The sequence below is a fragment of the Lissotriton vulgaris genome, chromosome 2_2, assembly GCF_964263255.1.
Source record: "Lissotriton vulgaris chromosome 2_2, aLisVul1.2, whole genome shotgun sequence".
Taxonomy (NCBI): Eukaryota; Metazoa; Chordata; class Amphibia; order Caudata; family Salamandridae; genus Lissotriton; species Lissotriton vulgaris.
In genome coordinates this window covers 325,277,150-325,300,749 of record NC_141688.1, presented here as the reverse complement: position 1 = coordinate 325,300,749, position 23,600 = coordinate 325,277,150, and the positions used below count along the sequence as shown (strand labels likewise).

The 23,600-nt window shown below is 56.9% G+C and overlaps 1 protein-coding gene across 2 annotated transcripts in view; it reads left to right on the top strand.

Annotated features, from left to right (window-relative positions):
* Window positions 1-23,600, top strand: part of DDB2 (damage specific DNA binding protein 2) — a 123,002-nt gene that overhangs the window by 57,075 nt on the left and 42,327 nt on the right. The window contains exons 5-6 of one of the 2 annotated variants that reach the window (XM_086959714.1): window positions 378-547; window positions 10,751-10,850. In XM_086959714.1, coding sequence (XP_086815840.1) covers window positions 378-547; window positions 10,751-10,850 — 270 coding nt within the window. The remainder of the gene's footprint in view (window positions 1-377; window positions 548-10,750; window positions 10,851-23,600) is intronic. The other variant, XM_086959715.1, reaches the window with a different exon arrangement.

The window sequence follows — 23,600 nt, the reverse complement described above, 5'->3', positions numbered from 1 at the left end:
TGATGTAGAAATGTATTTTGAGGCAGATGTCCGAGTCACCTTGAAGCTGTTTCATGGTCTAGTCAGCTGACCAGGTGCCCATAGGCTGGTAGTTTTCCAGTTCTGTGCAGTATTTACCTGTGTTCTGCATATGAATATCTTGCAAGGCTTGCCCATCCGGCTTTCCTTAGTCCATCTTTCTTATTATCGTTAAGCCTTGCCATAGTTAACTGGTCCTACAGATTGCGAGAACCTCTTCGGGTGCATTGCATCCTGAGGGCCCTCATGTTTACTTTTCTTTAAGGCGAGAGAGTCAATATTCATGCATAAAACCTGACACCGAGGCAGCAACATATCCATCGCTTACTTGTCCCATGAACCCCTTCTGTGTTTTTCAGAAAGGGGCAGGAGATTTCATCGGTGGGATGAAGTTCAGCCCGCGGCACACGGCGAAGCTTTTCACCGCTTCCGGGGATGGCACACTTAGTCTTCAGGACCTCAGCAGCCAATCGCAGCAGCAGATTGTGTCGCGTACGCCTGCCTGTGGTCATGATCACCACAACGTTTGGTGAGGATGGCATGGCGTGTTGCTCGCTTCCTTGGCTTCGGGTGGGTCATATTGTAATGTTAGTTTCGCCACAAACAGGTGCCCATGTGATAGATGATGCTAGGAAAGGATTACCGACAGAGACTGGAAACCTCAATAGAAAATCACTAGAGTCCCTTAAAGAAGGCAAGAGGCAGTAGCACCCATCAGACTTCGTTGCTCCATTTATAACAAGGGGGCTGGGTGATTAGACTTGGACCGCCTCTCCTGCTTTTGTGGGTCTGTCCCTTTTGTTGTTGCATTTGCGCCCTTGTTGCCACTGGCTCTCCATCCCTCCAGCTGCCTCTCCATCCCCCCGGCTGCCTCTCCATCCCCCCGGCTGCCTCTCCATCCCCCAGGCTGCCTCTCCACCCCTCAGGCTGCCTCTCCACCCCCAAGGCTGCCTCTCCACGGCTCAGGCTGACTCTCCATCCCTCAGGCTGCCTCTGCATCCCTCAGGCTGCCTCTGCATCCCTCAGGCTGCCTCTGCATCCCCCAGGCTGCCTCTCCATCCCCTAGGCTGCCTCTCCATGGCTCATGCTGCCCTCCATCCATCAGGCTGCCTCTGCATCCCTCAGGCTGCCTCTCCATCCCCCAGGATGCCTCTCCATTTCCTCTCCATCCCCCAGGCTGCCTCTGCATCCCTCAGGCTGCCTCTCCATCCCTCAGGCTGCCTCTCCATCCCTCAGGCTGCCTCTCCATCCCTCAGGCTGCCTCTCCATCCCTCAGGCTGCCTCTCCATCCCTCAGGCTGCCTCTCCATCCCTCAGGCTGCCTCTCCACCCCCAGGCTGCCTCTCCATCCCTCTGTCTGCCTCTCCACCCCCCAGGCTGCCTCTCCATCCCTCAGGCTGCCTCTCCATCCCTCAGGCTGCCTTTCCATCCCTCAGGCTGCCTTTCCATCCCTCAGGCTGCCTTTCCATCCCTCAGGCTGCCTTTCCATCCCTCAGGCTGCCTTTCCATCCCTCAGGCTGCCTTTCCATCCCTCAGGCTGCCTCTCCATCCCTCAGGCTGCCTCCCCACCCGTCAGGCTGCCTCCCCACCCGTCAGGCTGCCTCCCCACCCGTCAGGCTGCCTCCCCACCCGTCAGGCGGCCTCTCCATCCCTCAGGCTGCCTCTCCATCCCTCAGGCTGCCTCTCCATCCCTCAGGCTGCCTCTCCGTGGCTCAGGCTGCCTCTCCACCCCCCCGGCTGCCTCTCCATCCCCCCGGCTGCCTCTCCATCCCCCAGGCTGCCTCTCCATCCCTCAGGCTGCCTCTCCATCCCTCAGGCTGCCTCTCCATCCCTCAGGCCGGCTCTCCATCCCTCAGGCCGCCTCTCCATCCCTCAGGCCGCCTCTCCATCCCCCAGGCTGCCTCTCCGTGGCTCAGGCTGCCTCTCCACCCCTCAGGCTGCCTCTCCATCCCCCAGGCTGCCTCTCCATCCCTCAGGCTGCCTCTCCATCCCCCAGGCTGCCTCTCCATCCCCCAGGCTGCCTCTCCATCCCTCAGGCTGCCTCTCCATCCCTCAGGCTGCCTCTCCATCCCTCAGGCTGCCTCTCCATCCCTCAGGCTGCCTCTCCATCCCTCAGGCTGCCTCTCCATCCCTCAGGCCGGCTCTCCATCCCTCAGGCCGGCTCTCCATCCCTCAGGCCGCCTCTCCATCCCTCAGGCCGCCTCTCCATCCCCCAGGCTGCCTCTCCGTGGCTCAGGCTGCCTCTCCACCCCTCAGGCTGCCTCTCCACCCCCCGGGCTGCCTCTCCATCCCCCAGGCTGCCTCTCCACCCCCCGGGCTGCCTCTCCATCCCCCAGGCTGCCTCTCCATCCCTCAGGCTGCCTCTCCATCCCCAGGCTGCCTCTTCATCCCTCAGGCTGCCTCCCCACCCGTCAGGCTGCCTCCCCACCCGTCAGGCTGCCTTTCCATCCCCAGGCTGCCTCTCCATCCCTCTGTCTGCCTCTCCATCCCTCTGTCTGCCTCTCCATCCCTCTGTCTACCTCTCCATCCCCCAGGCTGCCTCTCCATCCCCCAGGCTGCCTCTCCGTGGCTCAGGATGCCTCTCCATCCCCCGGCTGCCTCTCCACCCCCCAGGCTGCCTCTCCACCCCCCAGGCTGCCTCTCCACCCCTCTGTCTGCCTCTCCACCCCTCTGTCTGCCTCTCCACCCCTCTGTCTGCCTCTCCACCCCTCTGTCTGCCTCTCCACCCCTCAGGCTGCCTCTCCACCCCTCAGGCTGCCTCTCCACCCCCCCGGCTGCCTGTCCATCCCCCAGGCTGCCTCTCCATCCCTCAGGCTGCCTCTCCATCCCTCAGGCTGCCTCTCCATCCCTCAGGCCGCCTCTCCATCCCTCAGGCCGCCTCTCCATCCCTCAGGCCGCCTCTCCATCCCTCAGGCCGCCTCTCCATCCCTCAGGCCGCCTCTCCATCCCCCAGGCTGCCTCTCCGTGGCTCAGGCTGCCTCTCCGTGGCTCAGGCTGCCTCTCCACCCCTCAGGCTGCCTCTCCATCCCTCAGGCTGCCTCTCCATCCCTCAGGCTGCCTCTCCATCCCTCAGGCTGCCTCTCCGTGGCTCAGGCTGCCTCTCCACCCCCCCCGGCTGCCTCTCCATCCCCCAGGCTGCCTCTCCATCCCCCAGGCTGCCTCTCCATCCCCCAGGCTGCCTCTCCATCCCTCAGGCTGCCTCTCCATCCCCCAGGCTGCCTCTCCATCCCTCAGGCTGCCTCTCCATCCCCCAGGCTGCCTCTCCATCCCCCAGGCTGCCTCTCCATCCCTCAGGCTGCCTCTCCATCCCTCAGGCTGCCTCTCCATCCCCCAGGCTGCCTCTCCATCCCCCAGGCTGCCTCTCCATCCCTCAGGCCGCCTCTCCATCCCCCAGGCTGCCTCTCCGTGGCTCAGGCTGCCTCTCCGTGGCTCAGGCTGCCTCTCCACCCCTCAGGCTGCCTCTCCATCCCTCAGGCTGCCTCTCCATCCCTCAGGCTGCCTCTCCGTGGCTCAGGCTGCCTCTCCACCCCCCCCCCGGCTGCCTCTCCATCCCCCAGGCTGCCTCTCCATCCCCCAGGCTGCCTCTCCATCCCCCAGGCTGCCTCTCCATCCCCCAGGCTGCCTCTCCATCCCCCAGGCTGCCTCTCCATCCCCCAGGCTGCCTCTCCATCCCTCAGGCTGCCTCTCCATCCCCCAGGCTGCCTCTCCATCCCTCAGGCTGCCTCTCCATCCCCCAGGCTGCCTCTCCATCCCCCAGGCTGCCTCTCCATCCCTCAGGCGGCCTCTCCATCCCTCAGGCTGCCTCTCCATCCCTCAGGCTGCCTCTCCATCCCTCAGGCTGCCTCTCCATCCCTCAGGCTGCCTCTCCGTGGCTCAGGCTGCCTCTCCACCCCCCCGGCTGCCTCTCCATCCCCCCGGCTGCCTCTCCATCCCCCAGGCTGCCTCTCCATCCCTCAGGCTGCCTCTCCATCCCTCAGGCTGCCTCTCCATCCCTCAGGCCGGCTCTCCATCCCTCAGGCCGCCTCTCCATCCCTCAGGCCGCCTCTCCATCCCCCAGGCTGCCTCTCCGTGGCTCAGGCTGCCTCTCCATCCCCCAGGCTGCCTCTCCATCCCTCAGGCTGCCTCTCCATCCCCCAGGCTGCCTCTCCATCCCTCAGGCTGCCTCTCCATCCCTCAGGCTGCCTCTCCATCCCCAGGCTGCCTCTCCATCCCCAGGCTGCCTCTCCATCCCTCAGGCTGCCTCTCCATCCCTCAGGCTGCCTCTCCATCCCTCAGGCCGCCTCTCCATCCCTCAGGCCGCCTCTCCATCCCTCAGGCCGCCTCTCCATCCCCCAGGCTGCCTCTCCGTGGCTCAGGCTGCCTCTCCACCCCTCAGGCTGCCTCTCCACCCCCCGGGCTGCCTCTCCATCCCCCAGGCTGCCTCTCCACCCCCCGGGCTGCCTCTCCATCCCCCAGGCTGCCTCTCCATCCCTCAGGCTGCCTCTCCATCCCCAGGCTGCCTCTTCATCCCTCAGGCTGCCTCCCCACCCGTCAGGCTGCCTCCCCACCCGTCAGGCTGCCTTTCCATCCCCAGGCTGCCTCTCCATCCCTCTGTCTGCCTCTCCATCCCTCTGTCTGCCTCTCCATCCCTCTGTCTGCCTCTCCATCCCCCAGGCTGCCTCTCCATCCCCCAGGCTGCCTCTCCGTGGCTCAGGATGCCTCTCCATCCCCCGGCTGCCTCTCCACCCCCCAGGCTGCCTCTCCACCCCCCAGGCTGCCTCTCCATCCCTCTGTCTGCCTCTCCACCCCTCTGTCTGCCTCTCCACCCCTCTGTCTGCCTCTCCACCCCTCTGTCTGCCTCTCCACCCCTCAGGCTGCCTCTCCACCCCTCAGGCTGCCTCTCCACCCCCCCGGCTGCCTGTCCATCCCCCAGGCTGCCTCTCCATCCCTCAGGCTGCCTCTCCATCCCTCAGGCTGCCTCTCCATCCCTCAGGCCGCCTCTCCATCCCTCAGGCCGCCTCTCCATCCCTCAGGCCGCCTCTCCATCCCTCAGGCCGCCTCTCCATCCCTCAGGCCGCCTCTCCATCCCCCAGGCTGCCTCTCCGTGGCTCAGGCTGCCTCTCCGTGGCTCAGGCTGCCTCTCCACCCCTCAGGCTGCCTCTCCATCCCTCAGGCTGCCTCTCCATCCCTCAGGCTGCCTCTCCGTGGCTCAGGCTGCCTCTCCACCCCCCCCCCCCGGCTGCCTCTCCATCCCCCAGGCTGCCTCTCCATCCCCCAGGCTGCCTCTCCATCCCCCAGGCTGCCTCTCCATCCCCCAGGCTGCCTCTCCATCCCCCAGGCTGCCTCTCCATCCCCCAGGCTGCCTCTCCATCCCCCAGGCTGCCTCTCCATCCCCCAGGCTGCCTCTCCATCCCCCAGGCTGCCTCTCCATCCCTCAGGCTGCCTCTCCATCCCCCAGGCTGCCTCTCCATCCCTCAGGCTGCCTCTCCATCCCTCAGGCTGCCTCTCCATCCTCCAGGCTGCCTCTCCATCCCCCAGGCTGCCTCTCCATCCCTCAGGCCGCCTCTCCATCCCTCAGGCCGCCTCTCCATCCCTCAGGCCGCCTCTCCATCCCTCAGGCCGCCTCTCCGTGGCTCAGGCTGCCTCTCCACCCCTCAGGCTGCCTCTCCATCCCCCAGGCTGCCTCCCCACCCGTCAGGCTGCCTCCCCACCCGTCAGGCTGCCTCCCCACCCGTCAGGCTGCCTCCCCACCCGTCAGGCTGCCTCCCCACCCGTCAGGCTGCCTCCCCACCCGTCAGGCTGCCTCCCCACCCGTCAGGCTGCCTCCCCACCCCTCAGGCTGCCTCCCCACCCCTCAGGCTGCCTCTCCATCCCCAGGCTGCCTCTCCACCCCTCAGGCTGCCTCTCCACCCCTCAGGCTGCCTCTCCATCCCTCAGGCTGCCTCTCCACCCCTCTGTCTGCCTCTCCATCCCTCTGTCTGCCTCTCCATCCCCCCGGCTGCCTCTCCATCCCCCCGGCTGCCTCTCCATCCCCCCGCCTGCCTCTCCATCCCTCAGGCTGCCTCTCCATCCCTCAGGCTGCCTCTCCATCCCTCAGGCTGCCTCTCCATCCCTCAGGCTGCCTCTCCATCCCTCAGGCTGCCTCTCCATCCCTCAGGCTGCCTCTCCATCCCTCAGGCTGCCTTTCCATCCCTCAGGCTGCCTCTCCATCCCTCAGGCTGCCTCTCCATCCCTCAGGCTGCCTCTCCACTTCCCAGGCTGCCTCTCCATCCCTCTGTTTGCCTCTCCATCCCTCATGGTGCCTCTCCATCCCTCTGTTTGCCTCTCCATTCTTCGCAGTGCTGCCTCTGTCACTGCCGTGCTGCCTCTGTCTCTGCCGTGCTGCCTCTGTCTCTGCCGTGCTGCCTCTGTCTCTGCCGTGCTGCCTCTGTCTCTGCCGTGCTGCCTCTGTCTCTGCCGTGCTGCCTCTGTTTCTGCCGTGCTGCCTCTGTCTCTGCCGTGCTGCCTCTCTCTTCAGTGCTGCCTCTGTCTCTGCCGTGCTGCCTCTGTCTCTGCCGTGCTGCCTCTCTCTTCAGTGCTGCCTCTGTCTCTGCCGTGCTGCCTCTCTCTTCAGTGCTGCCTCTGTCTCTTCAGTGCTGCCTCTGTCTCTTCAGTGCTGCCTCTGTCTCTTCAGTGCTGCCTCTGTCTCTTCAGTGCTGCCTCTGTCTCTTCAGTGCTGCCTCTGTCTCTTCAGTGCTGCCTCTGTCTCTTCAGTGCTGCCTCTGTCTCTTCAGTGCTGCCTCTGTCTCTTCAGTGCTGCCTCTGTCTCTTCAGTGCTGCCTGTGTCTCTTCAGTGCTGCCTCTGTCCCTGCCGTGCTGCCTCTGTCCCTGCCGTGCTGCCTCTGTCCCTGCCGTGCTGCCTCTGTCCCTGCCGTGCTGCCTCTGTCCCTGCCGTGCTGCCTCTGTCCCTGCCGTGCTGCCTCTGTCCCTGCCGTGCTGCCTCTGTCCCTGCCGTGCTGCCTCTGTCTCTGCCGTGCTGCCTCTGTCTCTGCCGTGCTGCCTCTGTCTCTGCAGTGCTGCCTCTGTCTCTGCAGTGCTGCCTCTTCTACTCTCATGCTGACAACCCTCATCTCCTTCTGTGCCTTCTCCTCTTACTGCTCCTTTGCTGCTACCCCAGTCTGCTTTGGCTTCTATCTGCTCCTGCCTTTTGGAATCTCTTGCTGCCAGCCCCCCTCTGCTGCCAGCCCCCTGCCCCCCTCTGCTGCCAGCCCCCCTCTGCTGCCAGCCCCCCTCTGCTGCCAGCCCCCTGCCCCTCTCTGCTGCCAGCCCCCCTCTGCTGCCAGCCCCTCTCTGCTGCCAGCCCCCCTCTGCTGCCAGCCCCCCTCTGCTGCCAGCCCCTCTCTGCTGCCAGCCCCTCTCTGCTGCCAGCCCCCCTCTGCTGCCAGCCCCCCTCTGCTGCCAGCCCCCCTCTGCTGCCAGCCCCCCTCTGCTGCCAGCCCCCTGCCCGCTCTGCTGCCAGCCCCGCTCTGCTGCCGGACCCTCTCTGCTGCCAGCCCCCTGCCCCCCTCTGCTGCCAGCCCCGCTCTGCTGCCGGACCCTCTCTGCTGCCAGCCCCCTGCCCCCCTCTGCTGCCAGCCCCCTGCCCCCCTTTGCTGCCAGCCCCCAGCCAGCTCTGCTGCCTGCCCCGCTCTGCTGCCAGCCCCCCTCTGCTGCCAGCCCCCCTCTGCTGCCAGCCCCCTGCCCCCCTCTGCTGCCAGCCCCGCTCTGCTGCCTGCCCCTCTCTGCTGCCAGCCCCTCTCTGCTGCCAGCCCCCTGCCCCCCTCAGCTGCCAGCCCCCCTCAGCTGCCAGCCCCGCTCTGCTGCCGGACCCTCTCTGCTGCCAGCCCCGCTCTGCTGCCAGCCCCCTGCCCCTCTCTGCTGCCAGCCCCCTGCCCCCCTCAGCTGCCAGCCCGCTCTGCTGCCGGACCCTCTCTGCTGCCTGCCCCTCTCTGCTGCCAGCCCCCTGCCCCCCTCAGCTGCCAGCCCCCTGCCCCCCTCAGCTGCCAGCCCCCTGCCCCTCTCTGCTGCCAGCCCCCCTCTGCTGCCAGCCCCCCTCTGCTGCCAGCCCCCTGCCCCTCTCTGCTGCCTGCCCCTCTCTGCTGCCAGCCCCCATCTGCTGCCAGCCTCGCTCTGCTGCCAGCCCCCTGCCCCGCTCTGCTGCCAGCCCCGCTCTACGGCCAGCCCCCAGCCCCGCTCTGCTGCCAGCCCCTTGCCCCTCTCTGCTGCCAGCCCCCCTCTGCTGCCAGCCCCCCTCTGCTGCCAGCCCCCCTCTGCTGCCAGCCCCCCTCTGCTGCCAGCCCCCCTCTGCTGCCAGCCCCCTTTGCTGCCAGCCCCCTTTGCTGCCAGCCCCCTGCCCCCCTCTGCTGCCAGCCCCCCTCTGCTGCCAGCCCCCAGCCCGCTCTGCTGCCAGCCCCGCTCTACGGCCAGCCCCCAGCCCCGCTCTGCTGCCAGCCCCCTGCCCCTCTCTGCTGCCAGCCCCCCTCTGCTGCCAGCCCCCCTCTGCTGCCAGCCCCCCTCTGCTGCCAGCCCCCCTCTGCTGCCAGCCCCCTTTGCTGCCAGCCCCCTTTGCTGCCAGCCCCCTGCCCCCCTCTGCTGCCAGCCCCCCTCTGCTGCCAGCCCCCAGCCCGCTCTGCTGCCAGCCCCGCTCTACGGCCAGCCCCCAGCCCCGCTCTGCTGCCAGCCCCCTGCCCCTCTCTGCTGCCAGCCCCCCTCTGCTGCCAGCCCCCCTCTGCTGCCAGCCCCCCTCTGCTGCCAGCCCCCCTCTGCTGCCAGCCCCCCTCTGCTGCCAGCCCCCTTTGCTGCCAGCCCCCTTTGCTGCCAGCCCCCTGCCCCCCTCTGCTGCCAGCCCCCCTCTGCTGCCAGCCCCCAGCCCGCTCTGCTGCCAGCCCCCCTCTTCTGCCAGCCCCTCTCTGCTGCCAGCCCCTCTCTGCTGCCAGCCCCTCTCTGCTGCCAGCCCCCCTCTGCTGCCAGCCCCTCTCTGCTGCCAGCCCCTCTCTGCTGCCAGCCCCTCTCTGCTGCCAGCCCCCCTCTGCTGCCAGCCCCTCTCTGCTGCCAGCCCCCCTCTGCTGCCAGCCCCCTTTGCTGCCAGCCCCCTTTGCTGCCAGCCCCCTTTGCTGCCAGCCCCCTGCCCCCCTCTGCTGCCAGCCCCCCTCTGCTGCCAGCCCCCAGCCCGCTCTGCTGCCAGCCCCGCTCTACGGCCAGCCCCCAGCCCCGCTCTGCTGCCAGCCCCCTGCCCCTCTCTGCTGCCAGCCCCCCTCTGCTGCCAGCCCCCCTCTGCTGCCCGCCCCCCTCTGCTGCCAGCCCCCCTCTGCTGCCAGCCCCCCTCTGCTGCCAGCCCCCTTTGCTGCCAGCCCCCTTTGCTGCCAGCCCCCTGCCCCCCTCTGCTGCCAGCCCCCCTCTGCTGCCAGCCCCCAGCCCGCTCTGCTGCCAGCCCCCCTCTTCTGCCAGCCCCTCTCTGCTGCCAGCCCCTCTCTGCTGCCAGCCCCTCTCTGCTGCCAGCCCCCCTCTGCTGCCAGCCCCTCTCTGCTGCCAGCCCCTCTCTGCTGCCAGCCCCTCTCTGCTGCCAGCCCCCCTCTGCTGCCAGCCCCTCTCTGCTGCCAGCCCCTCTCTGCTGCCAGCCCCTCTCTGCTGCCCCTGAATGTCAGAAAACAATGTAGCATTTGGGCCTGCTCTGAACCCCTGCCCATCATGTTAAACTTGTGCAGATTCTCACTCTTGCTGTTTTAGTTCCATAGTGGCAGGGAGCCCCTGGTTGGCAGCTAACACTTTATGAATAAATAATAATATCGCTTACTCTCTTGGTACCTTTCATATTCTATTTGCACTGGTTTCCTTGATGGCTTCCTCTCCAGTTCTCATGCTGCCATTTTCGATAAGCTCTCTTTTGGTGATGTCCCATCAACTTGAGGCTGCTGTCTTTTTTTCTTTGTTTCTTTCTCTGCCTTTCTCTTGTGCCTCCTCTTCCTGTCTCTCATGTGCTTCCTCTTATCCTCATCCTCTTCCAGTGCCTCTTCCTGTCTGACACTCTAGTGCTCTCACTGCCTCTTTTTGATGCTATCTATTGTTGTCTCTCCTCCTGTCTTTCTGCCCCAAGGGGGGCTCTCACTGTCTTTTCTATTCTCTAGCTCGTCTTTGATGTATGCTGAGGCTTCGGGGATGCTTTCCTACTGTCTCTTCTGTTCTCACTGCCTTTCCTGTCTCTCTCGCTGTCTCTTCCTGGCTCTCTCGCTGTCTCTTCCTGGCTCTCTTGCTGTCTCTTCCTGGTTCTCTCGCTGGCTCTCCCTGGTTCTCTCGCTGGCTCTCCCACGCTCTTGCATGCTTTCTTGCTTCCTTATCCTGGTTCTCTTGCAGTATTTTCCTGGTTCTCTCGCTGTCTCTTCCTGGTTCTCTCGCTGGCTCTCCCACTCTCTTGCATGTTTTCCTGCTGCCTTTTCGTGGCTCTCTCACTGCCTATTCCTGGTTCTCTCGCTGCTCTTGCTGTGTCTCCTGCTGTCTCGCAGGCTCTCTTACTGGTCTCCAACTCTCTCACTTACTCTCCTGTTCTCTTGCTTCGTTTGTGTGGCTGTCTCAATGCCTCTTGCTGCCTCTCCAGTTCTCTCAAAGACATTACTGAGTGACACTGCTGGGCTCTCTCTGTGGGGTGTGCCTTGTCACTTGGTTTGTTATCGTAGGCATCAATGTTTTGCTGGATGAGAGTCTTTTCTGCTTCGTGACTGTTTCCAATTGTCTCCCTCCAGCTTTTGGTACTGCAGTGTAGACGTGTCGGGAAGCAGTCACACCTTGGTCACGGGAGATAACGTGGGAAACGTGCTCCTCCTCAGCACCGACGGTTCCAAGGTAAGAGTTGTGTGTATAACGGGGGTGGGAAATGCAGCAAGTTCATGGATTCTAACTTCGTCCACAGAGAGCATACCACTGCAGTTAACCAAGCTTCGGGCCACTGCTTAATTTGTGCCGGTGGTTACCGGGGCTCGGCACTGGCACTTAATTGTCTACACCAGGATTTACAGCAGTCTGCCACATGGTGGCGCTGTGTAGGAAGCTGGCTCTGTATGTGATATATCAGAAATCTGATATACCATGTAGAGTCCAGTGGTTCCTTATGAGTGGACAGGGGCTTGCTGTGTAATCCCACGGCGCTCTGTTAGGGGTAGGTGGTTGAGCATCTTTAGGCTTAACACAGGAGTGCTAGACATTTGTAAATACACACAATGATCAATAAATTGCATAATTCAGGAAGGAGATCCACACCAATTTATAAAAATATTACGTTTCTTTATATATGTTTAGGCATCAGAGACAAATCGTTCAGATACATACATTTTTAAATATAAATTATTTTCAGTTCAAAAAGTAGACACTGCAATTTCTGAGTTCTGCAATGTTATCCCACGGAAGGAAGAACAAGTTCTGCAAACAGTTATAGTACAGCAACTTACAGGACCAATCTCCCGGAGTGAAGGTGAGTGGTGGGCAAGGTCCAAAGCAGCACCAGCAGCGCAAGGGCGGCCGGGTTCAAATCCACATCGGGAGCCCGATGCGTTGCATTGGGGATCGGTCACTGTAAAAAAAGAAAAGCTGCATGTTCTGGCTAAGAAGCCAGTCGGGGTGAACCAACAGGAGGGTTCATAGCTTGCTATGCTCGGGACGTAGGGACACCTGGGCGCCACTTCTCCATGCCCAGGGTGACGGGTGCAGAGGTGTCTGTAGGAGTCAGGTTTTTCTTACTGGGAGCAGTCGCAGTTGAGGGGGCCTGCATACAGAGACTGCAGGCCACATCGGGAGTCCATGAGGGGTGTAAATACTGTGGAATCGAACTCTGGAGGCTGGGAACCTTGTTGACACAGGTGGCCCAGTCCAGCTCGGGCCGTGAAGGTGCAGTGGTGGCTTCGGTTATCTGGTTTTGACGGTTCCAGAGGCCTCAGAGTCTTCTCTTTTGGAGTTCCTGCGGGATGCAGGGACCAGTTCCACTGTTCTTTGGGAGGTCTGGCAGTCCTCCCAGGTTTTGGAAGCTGGCAGCTGCAGGACGAGTTGTCTTTGGCGCAGGTTTGACAGAGACCAGCAGAAAGGACTGCAGGGCTGAGGCCAAGTCAGGTGCTCTCTTCAGTCTTCTGCTTTTGCAGCTCTGTGTGTTGTCCCTCTTCGTGGGTCATCGGGATCTGCTTCTCTGGTGCTAAGGACTCCCCTAAATACTGCATTTAGAGAAGTTAGGGGAGTGTAGGGTAGTAGCCAATGGGCTACTGACCCTTGGGGTCACTACGCCCCATATATGAACACTTCCTGTGGGAAGTGGGTAGAACCCTGTCCCAGAATTCCTAAGTATGCCATCACAAAGACTTCTGAAAAATCGTGTCCTTACAGTAGCCCACCTTTGGGTGGTACTAGCTTTAAGGTGATATGCCTACCTGATGAGCTAATTTTCCTGCCTGTCCAGGTGCCAAGGGGGTTCTGGACCGGAGGGTGGGGGGTCAGCTTCCTCTCCTTTGAGGGGAACCAAAGTTGCATTCCAAAGGCGGCAGCTTCTTTGACTCTCGCCGGCCCTCGGAGGCTAATCAGCAGGTCATCCTGTGGGAGGGGGTGTTACACCCCCTCTTGGGCAGGGTTTTGTTCTGGGTCTCCTGCAAAAGTTCTCACCCTAGGAGGTCAGAAGAGCGTCTCAGGTGGCAGGCTGACAGAAACCAGTCAGGGAGTGCACCAGAGGCTGGTAGGTTTTCAGGGGGCACCACTAAGGTGCCCTCTGGGTGCATAATTTGCATATCTGTGTGGGTTTATCAGTGTGAGACGTTTGATACCAAGCATCCCTATCATTAGTGAAGCCATCATGTAACTGGGGAACTCATTTTCACTAGTGTCGAGCATGTTTTAAAATAGCTTCCTTGGTCACTTGTACTAGCACTAACAGAACTGGGGCATATCTGCTCATGCAGGTATGCCCGCACATGTAATATTCAGCACTCTGCTTTAGGGCTGTTAGGCCTGCTGTGGGGGTGACTTACAAATATGACATGCAGTGGTAGGGGACATGGCACACAGGGTTGTGTGACATGTTGTGTTTTCACTTTTGTCTGCACCAAGACATGCAGCCTGCAATGGCAGCCGGGCATGTGCTTGGTGAGGGGCCTCTTAGCGTGGCACAGTTCATGCTGCAGCCCTTAGGGGCCCTCTTTAGTACCTCAGGCCCTAGGTACCAGGGTACTAGGGATTTACAGAGGGTACACAAGATTTTGCCAATTGGGGGAACAATTGTACAGTTTGGCCCTGGGGACCTGGTTAGCAGTAGCCAAGTGAACTTTCAGTCGAAATCACATCATTTACCAGGCAAAAAGTGGGGATGACCTTGTCAAAAAGGGGCACTTTCCTACACACAGTTTGTCTGATTTGGAGGGGAGTACAGGAGTTGTTTAGTCATTCAAAACACATTAAGAAGACCAATAAGAGGGGCGTGGCTTGAGCGCCGATCGTGATGGCCGCACATCGGGAAAGCTCTGTGATTCCTCAGTCTCTGCCAGCTCATAATCAGGCATAATTATCCATACACTGCTTCAGAAACTTAACGGATGACCCATTGTCGTCAGCGGCGTGGAATTAGGGCTGCCAGGGAGGTCAAGGGACAAGCACAACGAAGGAACGGACCGCGGCCTAATGTGGTCTGAAAGCCACAGACTCGAGTGAAGGATCAAGCCGTGACAGACATCCGACGGCCGGCCCTGAGATCGGCTCATCGTTGGAGGGGCTAAACGGCGGCCACGTCGCGTCTCCGGTGAGGCCCTGCACCTATGTCCCACTGACCGTTTACCCCGTAAGTTACATTCCGACAGGGGGACCGCGGGGTAGAGCGACCTCACTCGCCCGGCCCAACACTGGGGCGAAACTCTGGAGCACCGTGAGACTAGCAGAGGCCCACAGCAAAATGAAGGACAAAGAAGAATAGCAGTGGGCGAATACCGTGGGACCGCCACCCTGCCACACAACAGACATAACGGTGAGCGCGGATAATGGGAGAGAAAAGCGCAAGAGTGTTAGCAGCTAAACGACAGTATGCCCAAGTTTGAAAAAGGCGGCAGATGGCATGGTCGAGTGACTGGTGATACAACCCAAGAACCTCGAGCAGGGGAAGGCCAGGCACCTTCTCAGCAGTTGGGAGATAGAAGGGCCCAGAGGTAACTCCACGTGACGTGGCTTGCATTTGCCTTCCACCTGCACGGACCTGGAAACCTGACCAATAGCCCCAACACCAAACAAGCACATGGTGCACAGAACGCATGGTCAGCACATAAAGAGGAGGCCTGACTCCTGAAACTCGAGCACCGGGATAAGGCTGTTGCTCCACGAGTGTTGGGAGAGTGTCAGACACCGGCGACCCGACTGACGAGCGGAAAGAGTGTTGGAGTACAGTGCCCTGATACTAGACACTGGTACAATACAAGAGCTATCCGGGAGAACCAAGACAGGCCTGTTGGGGAGGCATACCCCAGGAGCAGACGGCGGGCTGTATCCATGAGGGCTCTCAATTACAGTTGAGATGCTGGTGGCAATGTTTGGCGCTAAGGGGCTCAAAAGCACGCTCCAAATTAAATTGGACAAATTTACAACCCAGAAACCAGCTGACTCGGACAAAATACATAAGGGAAACGCAACTCTTACGATGGGCTCGGACAACGGGGATCCAACGTTAAAGGATGTCATGGACCCCATAGCAGGAGTGTGCACATCGCTAGAACACAGAATGGACTCCATCACTAGAGAGGACACTGATGAGAGCTGACCTGCATAAGACGAGTGAGAAAGTAAAGGCCATGGAAGTGACCACCACATAGCTCAGCAGGGAGACTAAACAAATGCGACAGGAAATCAAAGATCTCCAAATTACCAGCAAAATGGCGGAAAGCAAGCCGGATGACTACGTAGGTCGATCGAGACGGAACAACGCTAGAATTATAGGAGTTCCCAAAAAAGCAGAAGGTCCGACCGTGAACTTTTTCATCGAAGATTTAATCGTTAACCACCTGCGGCCAAAGAATCGGTCTAAATTCTTTATGGTGGAGAGAGCGCAAAGGGTCCCGAGGAGTAGGCCAAAACCAGGACCCACTCCCGCTCTTGGTGAGACTTTTAAACGTCAGAGACCGAGACACTATATTACAAACCGCTCGCTCAAATCCCCCAGTCAAGTACGAAAACAGCGAATTATCCTTCTTTCCGGACTTCACAATAACTGTGCAAAGACAAAGGTTATCCTTTCTGAACATCAAGAAGCAGCTCAGAGAAAAAGGTATCTGGTATTCTATGTTGTTCCCTGCAAAGCTTCATGTTGAAGCGGAAGGAAAGGCTTGGTTCTTTGATACCCCGGAGTCGGCATTGGAATGGCTTGATGGCTGGAGGCCGGCAAGAGAAAACCATGCCCGAAGAGGAAAGGACCAACCCCCAATAAAGCATACATCCTCAAGTGGTAGACCATCCAGATTTGCCAGTGAGGAGTGACCCGGGGAGTAACGTGGACGAGTGGAGGCCATCTTGGTGCCATGCGGCCGCTGGACTGCGACGAACGAAGAATGCTAAGAGACTTTATCAACGCTATTCACTTTTAATACATATGGATTGGTGATCTATAAAGACGCAAAGCTGGTGGACACTGGGGAGGATGTTCCACCCCCCAATGTTCATATTAGTTTAGACTTAGGGCGACAGGCACTCTGCTCCGGTAGGGTCATTGGCAGTTCCAAGCCCATAGTGTGCGGGAGCAGGGTGGAGGGGTTTTGGGGCTTAAGAGGTGTACTTTATAAGTTAGATGACCGCATAACACTTCACACCACCAGGATTGGGAGGGACACTCTGAATGGGATGACGCTTAGTGGCCCTCCGAGTCTACAGGCTGATCCACAATTGGCATCATCCACCCGAACACGGAGGCAAGGACATCGAAGTAGGCAGACTCAAGAGGTGTAACTATGGGTTCGTTAGGGGATAAGAGATTCAGGCTCCTTTCCTGGAATGTGAATGGATATGGGGACAAGTTGAAAAGGAGAATAGTATTGCAATTTATTAAACGGCATTCCATCGAGATAGTTCTACTTCAGGAGACACTCTTAGTTGACAACACATGTAAGGCACTGGCCAGGTAGGGCTACCGACTGGTGGGGCGCTCTGGGTTCACCTCGGGGTCCAGGGGAGTGGGCATCATGACACGATGGTCCTTTCCTATGATAATTGAACAAACCTGAACCGACACATTTGGGAGGTACGCAGCAGTATCGTGGAGGCGGGAGGGTATGTCACTCACCCTGGTATCTGTTTACGTACCCCCAGGACTGCAGACGCTTGCATTCAAGGACCTGTGAAACACCATTTTGGAATTCCTCGATGGGAGGCTAGTACAGGGTGGTGACTTTAACTTGGTTATGTTCGGTTGCCTTGACCGGTGTCCCCCTCGAGACTTGGGATCCACACAGGCAGTCCTCCCCACTTTTCTGGATGCGATTGAGCTGGTGGACGCATTGCTGGTACATCACCCCAAATAGACCCGTTCACGTTCCACTCTGGGGCCCATGGTCTCTCGCATATCGACTATGTCCTCATACCGGTGGATCAGGTGGAAAATTTTACGGAAGTGAGACATCTGGCACGAGGTAAATTCGACCACTCGCCGATTTGGGCACAGGTGGGGGAAGGGAGAGGGTAAGGTGGGACGAATTGCACCGATAAATCCCTGGCACCTTCGTAACCCCACTATTAGAAAGAACATCACACAAGCAGTAGAGCATATTTTCAGGACAACTAGGGATCGGTGGGGTCGGCACTTACACTTTGGGAAGCCTTTAAGACGGTTGTTCGAGGGCAAGCAATCTCTCGGATAGCTGGAGCAAAGAAACAAAGGAAGGCTGAAATGGTCGAGTTAGAAGAAGAGATTCTAAAAATGGAGGGGGAACTGTGAAGTTTTGGGGACCACGACATGGCACATAGACTCAAGTTTAAAAGAGAGGAATATATAAGTGTAGCAACAGACATGGCAAAAACGCTAAGCAGACACAAATTTGGGAGAATATACAAGCTAGGGGCCAGAGCAGGTAAATTGTTGGCAGGGCTTGACAAAAGGGACCATGCAAATCGCCTAGTCACGGAGCTTACAGCAGACACAGGGGAGCCACTTTCCTACACACAATTAATAGCAGACGAGTTTGCTAAATACTATAGGCAAATATATGACTTGTGCACTATTCTCCCTGAGGAAAAATCAAGAGCCCTATTGTCAGACATGGCATTTCCGACACTATCGGAAGAAGATAGGACTCTACTGGAAAGCGACTTCACAGATGATGAGGTGGCACAAGCCATTAGGGGTCTTCTTTCCGGGAAGGTGATGGGTCCCAATTGCCTTCCAATAGAGCTATATAATTAAAACCTGATAAAATTGCCCGGTATCTCAAAACCATGTATGAGGAGAGCCGGGAGGTGGGTCGACTACCCAAGATCAAAGACTTGCCACATTGGTCGTTATACACAAAGAAGGCAGACCCAGGAACCAGTGCTCCTACTTCAGACCCATTTAGTTGTTGAACGCAGAAGCCAAGATATTAGCAAAATTGCTGACATCACGCCTGGTTGAGGTTATCTCCAAATTGGTCCATCCGGATCATTCAGGCTTCATGCTGAACGGGAAATACATAATTAAATCTTTGCCATTCACAGGGCAGTGGGACGGGTAGACACGTTGAGAGAAGATGCAGTGGTTGTGTCCTTGGACGCCACCATGGCGTTTGATGCAATCGAATGGCCCTACCTTTTCGCTGTACTGGGCAGGCTGGGGTTTGGCCCCAGTTTTACCAGCTGGATAAAGCTTGTATACACCAACCCGTTAGCGCAGGCAGTTGTAAATAACAAAATATCAGATATCTTCGCCCTTAGAAGGGGAACAAGACCTGGATGTCCTCTGTCTCCAATGCTTTTTGCGCTGACACTGGAGCCCCTAACGGCATGGATCCGTAAGGACCCCATCATTAGGGGTTTGAGGTGGTCGCAGGACTGGGAGGATCGTATCTCCCTCTAGGCCAATGATATACTGCTGTATTTGGCTGTTCCTCGGACCTCGATACACAGGGTCTTTAAAATATTCACTAACTTCAGTAAAGTAAGTAAGTACATTGTATTGTATTGTATAAGTTAATTAAACCTTTTACAAAAATCGCTCCACTGTGAGAGATCATCAAATGAAACTGCAAGTACATCATTTAATGAGCCCGGCAGTAATAAAAAACAGCTGTGGGGCAGTTTAAGTTCACTACCCAACGTTTTCTGTTGAGCTGGCTTATGCCGTGCTCCTACGTAGTGTCTATTCGTCTGATGTGCTTTGGGCGGTCCTTAATCTCCCCTTAAGACAATCTTATAAGGACCCTGTAACATATATACATGAGTAAAATGGTGCCTTTGGATTACATATATTTTAAAATATCAAAAATATTAACATTGTATAGCGGCCTTGTAGTTAGATTTAATAATAGGGATACTGCAGGTCCATAAAATGTCAGGTGCCCAATATTTAACAAAAGATTATTTTCGATGTATTAAAAGGGAAGCTTTTTGCGTCAAGCGTTTCCTAATGAAGTGTGCCAATTCCGGGAAATGGTGAGCCTCTGGTTGAAACTGTTTACTAACTTCGGTAAATACTCGGGGTACACTATCAATTGGACCAAATCACTGATCTTGGTGTTCAGAGGGAGGTTTCTGCTGCTGCCTAAAGATTGAAGGGTGGCAGAAGCCGTAGATGGATTTAAATACCTTGGAATCTACATCACCAGGGATCCGAGACTGTATTATGTCCACAATCTCCTACCACCCCTACAGAGGCTAAACAAGCATTGAAAATGCAATATATCTCGCCTTTTATTAAGTTAAGCCATTTGCTTTGCTAATGGTATTGTATAGCAAACCAAATGGCTTTAACTTAATGAAAGGCGAGACCTATTGCATTTGTAATGCTTGTTTTGTTTTTGTTGCAATTGTATTTAGCGTAGCGCGAACTCAACCTGAAGGTCTGTTGTGCTTTAAATGAGCACCAGTTACACTACACAAGGACACATTCCTTTTTTTAGGTGCGGGGAGATTAAGTGATTTGCCCAGGATCACAGGATATTGAGTAGATGCCGAGACTCAAGCCGGGTTCCCTAGCTCCAGAGCTGGCAGCTCTGGCCCGAACCCCGGGGTGACCGGTGAACAGCACTTTGCTTCAATCAGCGCACCCCTCAGGTTCGGAGCTCGCCTCAAACCCACCGGAGCCCGTCTGCCCTTTCAGGCATTCTAACGTGTGCAAAACTATCACCTTTGGAGGATGGGGCAGGGCTGTGTGCCTATCGCAGCATGGGACATGTTAAATTCATCACCCCCCCCCCCCCCCCCCCCACCCCCTCTTCCAGGGGAGATCTCACACCTCCTGTGCACGTCGGCTGCACCAAGCCTCAAAACAAGGAGCTGGAGAACGGCTCTCTGCAGGGGTTTGCAGCTTATTGTGTGCACACCCTGTGATAGCGCCTTCTTGCTGCGTGGCCCTGTGATAGCGCTCTCAGTACTGTTTTTATTAATCTGCTTGTCACTTTCCTACCTGCGGTTTGTGCTTTGACTTGTGGCACTCAGTTAGTGTCCTTCCTTGGGACGCTCCGGAAATAGATAAGTGTACTCCCGACCCCCCGCAGAGCTCCCCACCTCACACATCCTGCACCCAACAGCAGGGCTCCCGAACTGTCCTGTCTTGGGTAGCCACCCTCCTGCATTACTGAGGCATTACTGAGGCACTCTTGCGCGCTCGCTCTGGTGTGAATTCTGAGGGGGAGGGGTAAGAATGGGGCCGCACTAATGTGCCCTCCCCCTACACTGAAAGACTGATAATCTCCTCAGGTTTCTTATCTCAGCCTCTTTCAGAAGTAGAGAAAGATCCGATGGGCAAACTAGGGAGGGAGGCGCCGAGCCTTTTCTTAAAGGGACAGGGCGGGTGAAATTCAGAGCCTTTGACAATCATCCACATATCTCCAAACACCAGGGAGCTGCTTAGATGGGCGCCTCAGTGAGCGAGGGCAATTAAACATACAAAACAGTAATGAATAACAACACAAAGAAACAAAGGTGCGGACTGCTGACCACCCAGAAACCAGGGGGTTTAACAATTGCAGGTATTTTCTATGACTTCATCCCCCAAACCGGACCCTACTGGCGTCACCATAGCCCTCCCCCCCCCCCGGCACTCCCTCCCCCATGCCCTATATAAAGTTGTCTAGCATGCCACTGGTCCCTTCTAGGACTCTCTCCGCCCAGCCCTACCGACCTTTCTCAAACAAGGAAGCATACATATGACCCCCAAAGCCCTACCGGCCTAGCCTGTATAAAGTAGCCTAGAGTGTAACTAATCTTTTCCTGCACTGATTCAGCCCCAGCCCTGCAGTCCTTTCATTTAGAATTTTAAATTGTGGCCAGTAATTAATTAATTAAACAAGCGCGGTGCACATTGTATTATATTCTCCATGGCCGCTGCCACAGACGCACATGCACGCACTCTATGAATTCTCCAAGGCCGCTGCAATACTCTAGTTTACCTTTGTTTACTCTGCCCATGTCTCCTGGTTCTGTTTTTAATCAGCTTGCCACTTTCCTACCCAGACAGCAGAGCTCCCAAACTGTCCTGTCTTGGGCAGCCACCCTCCTGCATTGCTGAGACACTCGGGCAACAGCACAATTTCAAGTACCGCAAAGCAAAGCAGAAAAACAAAAACAGGCTCCGATCTAGGACAGCCTTGCGCGCTCGCTCTAGTGTGAAAGCTGCGAGGGGAGGAGGCTGGGGGGGGTTAGGACTTTTCCTCTGGATGGAGCCACGCTCATGTGACCTCCCTCCCCTACTCTAAAATACTGATAATCTCCTCAGTTTTCTTATCTAAGCCTCTTTCACAGAGCTTCTGAATGCCGTGCAGTACTTGGCACTGTAGCAGACTCTGCAACTTCTGCACATACACGCAACAGTGACCTGCCCTTCCTAGGCCACAGTGAGAGCCGCTGCTGGTACTGCACACGCACATCACTCTCATGGATCCGACCCACTGCGATGAAAGCGCTGTGGCTGGCCGTGAAGAGGGGAGGGAGCATATTTGAAAGGCAAAGCGCAGTGTCCGTTTCGGGCACGCAGTGGCATAAATCAAGTAATTAAAAAGTATGTAGCAGGGCGGCTGGCACTGAAGAAGCATAGTACTGACAGGAGTGCTGTGAAAGTAAAGAAAGGCGTATGCTTCCTTAAAGAACAAGCGCAGCCAAAGCGGACCGCGCTCAAAACGAAAATAAGAGTGCTTATGGCCTTTCAAAGGAGAGTGTGTGAAGCCGCAATTAAACGATCCAGTCCGGGTCGGCGTGGAAAAAAGTTGACACAGTGGTAAGTAGGAGGGATAAAAAAGCCTCCGGGACAATCCTGACACCCCGTTTAGCATAATTGGTGATGCAAAATGACGCACACCAATAGGAATTACAGGCGAAGCAGAGACACGACTTGAAAAACTCTATTGATTCCAAGAGGCTCTCGTATTGGCGAGAGCAGCGCATGCGCTGCTAATGCCAGGCGAGACCTAAAAACGATGTAGAACACTGGAAAGTTCTCCAGCTATCCTTATTGGGTGGAGCAACGCTATTTAAAATTATGTCTCTACCCCACTTTTTATATGTCTTGTACAACTCGCCCAATCCCATCCCTGCGGCCTACTTTGTGGCCATAGAAAGTGAGTAGAGGGCGCTCCTTTAGGTAGAGGGATCATCCGAATATTATTTTCAAAATTGGTGAGAGGGTAGTACGACGGAGGAATAGGGCTCCAAAATATTATGAAATACTATTGGGCTGCTCAGCTGGCAGTCATCAACCAGTGCATGTACCGGCCCCAAGATGAACCTGGTATCGAATGGATAGATGGCTTTTGCAGGGAGGATCCTACGTCAGGGCACTCTATTCTAGACCCTCTAAATTGCAGCTAACGGGACCCACGTCGCACTCTGTCCAGATATGGCATACCGCTCACAAGAGTTTGGGTTGCGGCTAGGAAATCACGCGGGCCATCCCTCTGTGGGACTCGGAACAATTTGGAGCCTTAAGGAAGACTAAGGATTCGCTAATGGGATATAATAGGACTGTCTCGAGTGGGTACCTAAGGAGGGTGGGGGGGGGAGGGGGTGATACCATTTTGCTACTGCAACAGGAGTATGAGCTAGCAGCCAGGGAAAGATTTAGATACCTGCAGGTGCGACATGCTCTACAAACAAATATCTCAGCAGGGTAGACACTGCCTGACGCATCGCTGTTGGAGGATAGACTCCTCGAAGAGTATATGCCTACAAAAGCAATATCACTGACCTATCGGAAGTTGAGTAATCACACTCCCGACCCTCTCATACAGCTTCGCAGGAAATGGGAAACTGACCTAACAGAACTAGAAGATGAGGACTGGTTGGAGACATTGGCTTCACCCAAGGAAGTTGCAAACTCGTCTAGGCTTAACCTTGTACAGTTAAAAATACTTTATTGAATATATTTCTTGGGACCAGCATTGGCCAAAGTGGGCCATGGGTAGGACTCTCGATGTAGGCGATAGTGCGGACGTGAAGGCACTTTCCTGCACCTACTTTGGGAGTGCACCTATGTTAGAAAATATTGGACAGACGTACTCCACTGTATGGAAGAAACTTTGGGACTGAGTTTGGCCCTTGGGGCTAAAAGGTGTCTGTTAAATATTTGGGAACCATCGGACTGGAGTAGCATAGAGAAAATATGGGCAACTTTGGGTCAGATGGTCGGCAAACGCAATATCGCCGGAATGTGGGGGGCGCAGAAGGTTCCAAATATAAATGCATGGAAGAAAGATATGGACTGGTGCATCTTTAGGGGAAAAACGGTGTATGTCTCCAGGGGGTGCCCAAGAAAATGGACACAAATATGGAGCAAATGGAATACATATAGAGGGAATATGTGTGCTCCGTCCCTTCTCCCCCCTCCTTCCTTCCCTTGACGACCCTGAATCTATTGAAAACTGTATTGAATAATCTGCTTGCTGTTTGTAACAAGGGTGGGAATCCATACGTTTCAAGAGAAGATCATTGTATACTCCTTATGCCCAAATCTGACACTTGTAATGCTAATAAACTGTCATCAATAAAAAGATTTATAAAACAAAAATGACCAAATAACTGTCGCCCAAGTCGTTCTTCTAGTATGGGGGCTGGAATAGTCTGAAATGTCACATGTAGGAGGGTGCTGGTTAGTAGTAGTGTTGGTCCTGTCGTAGGCAGCACTGGCAGGGTCACTGGGTAGGGTGAGCTGTTAGCCTCCTGACGAGGGTCCTGGCACTTGTTGTTTTACTAATAAGCTCCTGTTACAGCCCATCTCCCTGCAGCACTGCAACCAGGTCGGATGCGTCCTGCCAGACCGCCAGCGCTACTGGACCTCAACTGTGCGAGTGTACCCGCCTCAGTCCTGCCAAGGCTTAGGATCCAGTAGGGGCCATAGGAGCATTGAGGCCGCCCCACAATCGCCCATTGTAACCATATGCCTGCGGGTGTCCCGGGTGTGACAAGTGCACC